Consider the following 8958-nt stretch of genomic DNA (forward strand, 5'->3'; position numbering starts at 1 on the left):
ACAAAGTAACATACATGGTAACTCGTAAGCTGGCACGAGGTGTTAAACCCGTGTGATAACGACTGTCGTTTTCCGGCCACGCGAGGATAAAGTAAGTTACATTCATTCATTCATTGGTGATGTTTTAGCAGCATATATGTTGTCTTTATGAACATCCTCATGCGGCATGTCAACGACAATCGTTTTTTATAACACGGGTGTTTTGCTTCATACACATCATGCCAGCTTACAAGTTACCACGTATGTAACTTATTTATCCTCGCATGGCGGGGCAATGACAATCGTTATAACATGGGTGTTCTGCTTCATACACATCATGCCAGCTTACAAGTTACCAAGTATGTTACTTTGGGGGTGATTGTTTTATTTTTTTCATTATTTTACGGCTGATAAGTAACACGACCCCATAAGTGACCAGTTCTGGGTTAGAGTAATTGTTGTTAAGTGTCTTGCCTAATGACACATACATCTCAGCGGTAGGAACATTTTAGTGCGCAAAACTAAAACAATACCCATGTTATAACGACTGTGGTTCCATGCAAGGATAAATAGGTTAGAATCAAACATATACACTCACAACATTTACCTTTAGGTTGTTGGTGCTGGTAGCGACAAGCCGTCTCTCAATTCTGACCAAACCACTTCCATGAGCGACCTTGCCAGCATTGTTGAGCGATCATCCATTGCACCGAGTGAGGCAACAAGCCATAGACCAACTACAGGGAAACCTGGCCCACCTCGGGCGCGTCTTACAAGTGGGGCACGATCAATGAGGATGGGGTCTGCAAGCGGGAGGAGTTTGGGAAGCGCGTCCTCGTTTGCTCGCTGAGTTTGTTAGGATAAATAATGTTAAGAGGATAAGTATTACATATATAGCAGGGTGGGGAAGATGGGACACTTGTTCCTTCTATTTTCTCGTCCCATTTGGTGGTAAACAAAGAATATTTAAAGAATTATAAAACCGTATTCTTACGACCGCTATAGACTGTTGGTAATTGTTTATTAAAACACGATCAGGAATTAGATATTATGTGCTAAAGGTGTCCCATCGTCCCTCACTCTACTATATGGTAGGTTTTGGGGTAAGATGGTAAAAATACAATTACAGTGTTATCTGAATTAACTTACAGCTCCGGAAAGATCAGGATTGTGATAAATACATGAAAAGGGTCATCACTTTCCATATGAACCTTTTATATTTGTTGTATTTTCACACGTCTTTTGTTTTTAATTTTATGTACTTTACCGATTTTCGTTAATGTAAACGAAAATACATAGTAAAGTTATTCATTCATTCAATTGCAGCAATGTTTGTTATTAACTTGCAAAAGTAAAGTTGACAAAAGTAAGCGTTCGTTCGTAATACATTTAGGACCGGCAGTGGGGTTCAGTACGTATTTAATTTGCGCGCAGCTCTAATTCAATTAGTTGTAAAAATTAGCGCACATTCAAGCTGCCTATACAACGATACAGTCATCGGTCATAAACTACGTCATCTCGTACAAAATATGACTTTATTGAGATATGCAATTGTTATGCCTTGGGGGTGTAACATACACACTAAGACGACTAAGCTATATACGATCCAACCGAGTTGTTTACCGTGTTATAATAACGTTAACTTGAAGGTATTTATTTAGCCTTAGTCAAGTTATCCATTTGCAAGGCGGATTTTGGTCTGCGTAGTTGTTTTGGTTCATAAGTAATTTGTTACTAAGTATTCATTTTAAGGCGATGAAAAAGCCATAATAACTGTGTGTATAGTATACTGGTGTGGAAGATGGGACACCTTTAGCACATATTATCCAAGTATTTTGATCGTGTTTGAAACAATTAACAATGGTCTATGGGAGTCGTGAAGATACGGTTTTATAATTCGTTGAATTGTTTACTACCAAATGGGAGAAAATAGAATGGAAAAGTCTCCCATCTTCCCCGCCCTACTATATATATTTAACTTCAAAGTCAAAGAGCAAGTTTAATGTTTAATATTGTGTGTGAGAATGTTGCTTTATCAGCCATAAGTGTATTTACTTGGTTAAGCTGTCCTATAAGAGGTACAGACTTGTTAGACTAAGAGGTACATTGGTACACAAGGCTTGTTATACCACGAGCATGCGTCAAGGTATTAGTGTTGTCGCTTTAACGGCAGACTGAACGCATACCGATCATTAGTAGCGTGTATGAGGTACTGTACCAACCGACGTTTTGAAAAATCGATGTCCATTAAATCGACTATGTGCCGCCCACTGAGTTAGGGACATAAATTATTTATTACTATTTTGCTAAGAGCCACCAAAAGTACAATAACTACGTACCGCTAATTGAGTTACATTAGCGATTTAATTTTCCCCAGAGAGAAAAAAAAAAAAAACGTGATTCGAAATTAGGTCGAAAGATTTATGCTCGCGTAGTTATGTTTAGGTTTATGGACACAACAGATATAGCGGTTTTACCATGAAAATATAGGCGACTTCAGAAAAGGGGAATTAATATTAGATTAAATTAGTTCGAGTTCGATACGAGTAGGGCCATATAGCGATACACCACAGGAGACCAGAGGTTTAAGCTAGAATTGGATTTATCCGTTTAATACCAACACATAGTAGGTTGGGGTGAGATTTGGTAGTAAATATACCAGATTGGGGTAAAACGGTACATGCTTTATTTCTTTTTTATCTTTCCTTTTGGTAGTAAACAAAGAATGAATATTTTTTTATAACAGCGTCTTTTCGCCTCTAATAAAGTGTTGTTAATTGTTAAAAACACGATCAGGAAACGAGGTACATTACATGATAACGGCATCCATCTTACCCCACTAAACTTAGCGAAAATCCCGGATATTATTACGGTTTAAAAGATAGCACAAAAAATACTTTTGCACGCCCGAACTGTTTTCAAATAAGTTCAGTTGTAAACTAGGCTCATCGTCGCTATATTTAAACTGCAGAACTAACTGTACGGTTCACCCACAGCGTGCTGTGAATGTAACATGCGAATCGTGACATGATTTATTCGTACAAACCGCATACTTGAGATTAAGCTACAGAACTGCAGTGTTACTGCATATTTAATGCAGAGAGATTAACATACTAGCTGGAATTATACAGCACAGCGACGTTATGTTATTTGTAGCGATTTAATCCGTTAGTTGTCAATGCTACTATAAAGGCTGGGTAAGATGGTTGATATTTTTTATTCTATTTTAATGTTCTAATTGGTAGGGTAAACAAAGAATATTTACAGAATTATTTAACTGTATTCTCATAACTCCAAAATAGCGTCGTTAATTAAACGAAGATCGTTCAAAGACTTATAAAACTGTATCATTACGACTTTTAAAGACCGTTGTTAATTGTTTAAAACACGATCAGGATATTTGGATAATATGTGATAAAAGTGTCCCATCTTTCCCAATCTACTATATGATGCATAGGTACGGGGTTCGGGGTTGGAAATGGTTGTAGGAAAATAGTTGTAAGCCATTTAGAACTGTATAATAGCGTTTTATGGGCGATGAGTATCTCTGAAGAGATCGCTAGATTAGTTTACTTTGGCGCTTCACACGAACCGCAATGGTTTATTCAATATTGCAAAGAACTACCTGAAGTTGGACCGGGTGAGGTCCTCGTTAAAGTCAGACTGGCCACGATATGTGCTTCGGATCTACACACGTTTGCAGGTGGGTGGGTGAATTACTTCTTATATTGGTGAGAAGCTGTGATTGTTTACGTTGGTTTAAAGTTCTTGCTCCAAACCTGTAAAGTTAAGTTTAATATATAAATCGTGCAGGAATAGGCAACAGTCATAACACACACACATACACTAAGATACATAAATATACCATAATAGTTTTTTTTTTTATTACGGAATCAACAGCAAAACAAAAAATAAAAAGTGTGGGAAAGAGTGTCAGTTCATGTGTGATAGAAACTAGATAACATGCGATACGCATTCTCTTGATATATAGTACTGTGGGGTAAGATGGGCCACCTTTAGCACATAATATCCAAATATCCTGATCGTGTTTTAAACAATTAACAACGGTATATGGGAGTCGTGAGGATGCGGTTTTATAATTCTTTGAATGTTCTTTGTTTACTACCAAATGAGTGGAGAAAATAGGGTTAAAAAGTGTCCCATATTACCCCATTCTGCTATACAACACGGAACGAGCCTATGATGGTAAAATATTAGGTATATAAATTACATAACAACTCAAGTAGCTATTTGTTGCTTTTTAAAAGCGAACACGTAAAGTTAAGTCACGTCTGTTTTACACTATGTTGTATATATGGCCATTTATAAATAATAAATGTTCGCCAGCGTTACACCGAGATCATGTTTTTATAGAAAAAAAAACTGTTATCTTAATGGTCCCTTGGCCCGTGGGCGCTATTTATTATTAATCGTTTGTCACAAAACATTTGAACAAAATTCATGATTTTTCTTAATCTTGTTTCGGAAATACGTCATAGCTTGACTAATAATTCACATTATTACGTCACAACGACATGTTATGTTAACAATGAGAATTGATTTGTGTCATTAATAATGCATTGTTCGTTCACAGTCGGCTCTGTAGTCGGTTTTGTAGTCACGATTTCATATGACACTTATAGTTTTTACCCTGGCGTGTTTTAACTGTTGTTTTGTTACTAATTCCTTTCTCTTAGTTGTTTTAATCAATTCGATTTTCGCTATCGTATTCGAAGCGATAAACAAAATGTAGTGGAGTGGGGTAAGATAGTTCAAGTTTTTATTTTTATCGTCCCATTTAGTAGACAAACACAAAGAACATTAACAGAATTATATAACCGTATTTTCATGACTCTTAAAGAGGATTGGTAATTGTTAAAAAATCGATTAGGAATATACAAGAAATTATGTGCGAACCGTGTCCCATCTTACCCCATAATTCAATACGTTGCTAGGTGTCAGAAACGAACCCCTGCCCGCTGTGTTGGGCCACGAAGCAGTGTGTGACGTCATAGTAGATCGTCGTTCAAATGAGGAAAACGAGTTCGTGTTTTTACCCGATGAAAATACGGGGCATGATGGGACAGAGGAAAACGGCCCATCATCAGACTCAAGTATACCCCTTTCACCCGGAACCCGCGTGACGTTTGGGGTCCCTTTGTCGTGTAAACAATGCGAACGGTGCAGGTGGTTTGTGACGTCATAATAAACTTTTTCAGTTTTTTTTTCAAACAAGGGTGAAAAAAAACACAAAAAAATAAAGTTTTATATGTGGTAACTTATAAGCGGACACGAAGTGTATGAAACAGAACACCTGTGTTATTATGACTGTCGTTGCTCTGTCCCGCAAGAATAAAGAGGGTATATATATTCAATCAAGGCGTAATTATTATTTGTTGATATCTCTAGGTTGGGGGTTACCCAGAAGTGTAAGTCCCTTTTTAAATACGGGCATTGTGCCCTTAACGACGGTGGTGGTTTCAGCGGTTGCTATGCGACGCATATGTTGCTAAGGGCGGGAACCCATATCGTACCTCTACCGCCTCAAGTGACGGACAAGATGGCGGCCCCAATAAACTGCGCATTGGCTACAATTGTAAATGTCGTGGAAAACGCAAGGTTAGAGCTGTGTGCTGTAAATCATGGTAAAACGATCGCGTTTTCTGTGTACTATATGGGTGAAATCATACAGTATGGCGCCAGGGGACAACGATCGTGTGTTCTATAGGTGTGTGGTCATATACTGCAGTGCCTTACTTGGAATTTAGACCAGAGTTGGCCCATTACCCCAGAAACAAAATTAATCTGTTATCAGATATAAATGTTGTAGTGAAGACTCTCTCTATATAAATGTACGTATGCGAGCACTTACACTACTTGGATAGTTTGAAAGGTTTAAAATAAACATATGGTAGGGTGGGGGGAGATGGAAAACCTTTTCATTCCATTTTCTCATTCCATTTGGTGGTAAACGACCGCTGTTAATTGCTTGAAACAAGATCAGGATTTTTGGATATTATGGGCTAAAGGTGTCCCGTCTTCTCCCACCCCATTATACAAGTAGCCGTCCGCATTATCAGTTTTGGAAGTCAAGTCACACATTTCACATTTCCTCTACAGAACCCAAAGTCGTAACAAAGTCGCAGTGGTGCAGGGAGCCGGTATATTGGGAACATACGCGTGTGCCATGTTGTCACGTAAGGGCTACCAACGCGTACTGTGTACCGACGTCAATCAATCTCGGTTGAACGTGGTTCGTAAGTTTGGTGGGGAACCGCTGTATGTGCAAGACGTATCGAAATATACAGGTAATATTGTGTAATGTGATTGTGTAGCATTATTGGTGACAGCGGTCATATGCCTATTGCTCGCTGTCCAGTTATAACATGGGTGTCTTCTTATACACCTGACACACATGGTGTATTCACACACCTCATGCTCACTGTCGAGTTATAACATAGGTGTCTTCTTATACACCAGACACACATGATGTATTCATACACCTCATGCTCACTGTTGAGTTATAACATAGGTGTCTTCTAATACACCAGACACACATGGTGTATTCATACACCACATGCTCACTGTCGAGTTATAACATGGGTGTCTTCTTATACAGCATACACACATGGTGTATTCATACAACTCATGCTCACTGTCGAGTTAAAAATCGCATACTTAAATAGTTTTATATTGGCTTATTGTATACGTTACATGAAACCACACTGTAAGTTTGTATAGTAGGGCGGGGTAAGATGGGACACCGTTTCATTCATTTAAAGAATTATAAAACCGTATCTTCACGACTTTCATAGACCGTTGTTAATTATTTAAAACACGATCAGAAAATATGGGATATTATGTGCTGAAGGTGTCCCATCTCCCCCACCCTACTATATATGCCCACAATATCATACACTTACATAATATAAGTTTACCTTTAAATCCACCAGATTTCGCCGACTGTGTAATTGAGGTATGCGGGTCTCCTACAGTAGTAGAGGATGGTATAAACATGTTAAGATACGGTGGTACTTATGTGTGGGCAGGAATGGTACATAGAGATTCAACGCTGTCTGTAACAGGAGAGAGCGTAAGTTAAATACATGGGTTTGTACTATATGTATAACTATATAATTATGTGTTAAATAATGTATGGGTCTATGAGATAATAAATGGTAGGGTGGGGAAGATAGGACACCCTTGCGTTCTGTTTTCTCGTCCCATTTTGAAGTAAGCAAAGAAAAATCAAAGAATTATTAAACCGTATCCTCGCGACTCCCATATACCGTTGTTAATTGTTTAAAATTCTATTAGTATATTTGTTTATAATGTGATAAAGGTGTCCCATTTTCCCCCACCCTACAATACATGGTTTTAACGATATTGAAGATATACTAACTAAAGCACCGAAGGGAAGGGAATTATCTACGAATTGACAGTTGTTAGAATAATTAAGGACATAAACACTGCTAGTGTGACCGCTAAACTCAAAACAAATTTCAGGTGATACGAAAATCAATTACAATCAAAGGAATCCACAATTACGAAGATCGACATTTGACGGAAGCTGTAACATTTCTTCGTGACACCAGCCACTTATTCCCATACGAAGAGTTACTAAGCCCAATGACGTTTAGTTTGAAAGACTTTGGGAAGGCGGTGCATTTGGCCGAGTCGCGAACGTTTCTACGCGTCGGCATTCAGCCATAAAATAAAATCACTTAATTTATATTTACGTTCCAATTAAAAGCGAGCATCGTCCACAGAACGGTCGCTTTTGGTTAATTTGAGTTTTGTGGAGAAATCTGAATGAATGGTTGATATAGCGAGCAATGGGGGTCATTATTCGATGACATCACATGCAATGACGTCATGTTTGGCTACGTCATGTTTAATGACGTCACAGAAGTATTTTAAAACCTAATTAGCACGAATAATGAATCGTTAACGATTCATTACTTGATGACGTCATGTGTGGTGACGTCATGTGCGATGATGACATAAGCGTTATAAAAATAATTACAAGATATTTGAACGTTGAAATAAAATATCAGCGGTGTTTTGCTAGCGTTTTGTGGACAAAGACAAAATAAACAAAAAGACAAAAGAAAACAAACAGAACAGCAGCTAGAAATGCAACATAATCGGTACGCTTATTATACACTACACGTTAAAAGGCCATCCCACCAAACATAGACATATTATCTGGTCATGTGTAACTTAAGATGACTACACATCAGACCTCTGGCGTTGTTCGAATTCTGTTGCTAGGCTCGTTGTTAAGCACGTGTGTGGCGTCAATTGTTTTGAGCAGGGCATTTAAACGATGACGCTTTAAAGAGTCGTTTATGTCGAAATTAGATTTCGCGTTTTGAAATAGCGTTTAATGGAATAAACAAAGAATTAGTTTTAATTGTGTTTTGTTGATATTGGTGTGTTTGTTCTTTTTCACTACAATCCCTAAAAAATCGTTTACATGTTATAGCTCAAGTAAAGACAGACAGAACATTAGGATATTATATATACGAGTACAGGATATGAAATATAACAGGATTTTGTATACTTGATATTCGTTATGTCAGAAACAGGTGCTTTGTTCTTAATAGAAAGAAAACGTCACACAGAAATTGAAGTATAAAGCATAGTAGTAAGACAGCGTAATTAACAAAAGCTAAGTGTTAATTAGAGCTTAATTACAACGAAAATTATTTTTTTGAAATCTTGGGGATAAAGTGTCTCGTTACCATAGCGGAATGTTCAGAAAACTTAAACTATTTAATGAGCTTTTTGCATTTTATTTGAAATCGAGCCCTGAGATTTATGCTAAAAAAATTCGAAGCGTTTTTTTAATATTGCATTAAATATCCCGACATTTAAAAACTATTTCGAAATTCCTATTAATAGGGTAAACAGATTATTTAACTTGAAAGAAAATAATTTTAACAAAACTGAAAAGACGAAAATTTCAATGGAAAC

The 8958-nt window shown here is 37.4% G+C and overlaps 2 protein-coding genes and 1 long non-coding RNA gene across 3 annotated transcripts in view; 2 read left to right on the forward strand and 1 right to left on the reverse strand.

Moving 5' to 3' along the window:
* The window catches only part of LOC100186920, a gene marked incomplete at its 3' end in the record, with an annotated part of 5871 nt that extends 4715 nt beyond the window's left edge, over positions 1 to 1156 (forward strand). The window contains 1 exon segment of the mRNA XM_002125458.5: positions 580 to 1156.
* On the reverse strand, positions 668 to 7070 carry LOC113475060. The gene is made up of 3 exons (XR_003396802.1): positions 6918 to 7070; positions 3605 to 3758; positions 668 to 825 (listed from the first exon to the last, which is right to left on the reverse strand). It is a non-coding gene; the product is annotated as an uncharacterized LOC113475060 (long non-coding RNA).
* On the forward strand, positions 3311 to 8044 carry LOC100181412 (2-dehydro-3-deoxy-L-rhamnonate dehydrogenase (NAD(+))). The gene is made up of 6 exons (XM_002125328.4): positions 3311 to 3682; positions 4935 to 5166; positions 5389 to 5598; positions 6100 to 6287; positions 6933 to 7072; positions 7486 to 8044. The coding sequence occupies exons 1-6, from the start codon at positions 3517 to 3519 to the stop codon at positions 7690 to 7692; spliced, it is 1143 nt and encodes a 380-aa protein (XP_002125364.1). The 5' UTR covers positions 3311 to 3516; the 3' UTR covers positions 7693 to 8044.
* The last annotated feature ends 914 nt before the right edge of the window (positions 8045 to 8958 follow it).

This window comes from Ciona intestinalis, unplaced genomic scaffold (assembly GCF_000224145.3).
Source record: "Ciona intestinalis unplaced genomic scaffold, KH HT000094.2, whole genome shotgun sequence".
In the NCBI taxonomy this organism is placed as follows: domain Eukaryota; kingdom Metazoa; phylum Chordata; class Ascidiacea; order Phlebobranchia; family Cionidae; genus Ciona; species Ciona intestinalis.

Bases quoted from the DNA above. Each gene is read 5' to 3' on its own strand.
- LOC100181412 (XM_002125328.4), top strand. From the start codon at position 3,517: ATGAGTATCTCTGAAGAGATCGCTAGATTAGTTTACTTTGGCGCTTCA. The intron at 5,167-5,388 runs GTGGTTTGTGAC...TGATATCTCTAG, and splicing joins AAACAATGCGAACGGTGCAG to GTTGGGGGTTACCCAGAAGT. The intron at 5,599-6,099 runs GTTAGAGCTGTG...TTTCCTCTACAG, and splicing joins AATGTCGTGGAAAACGCAAG to AACCCAAAGTCGTAACAAAG.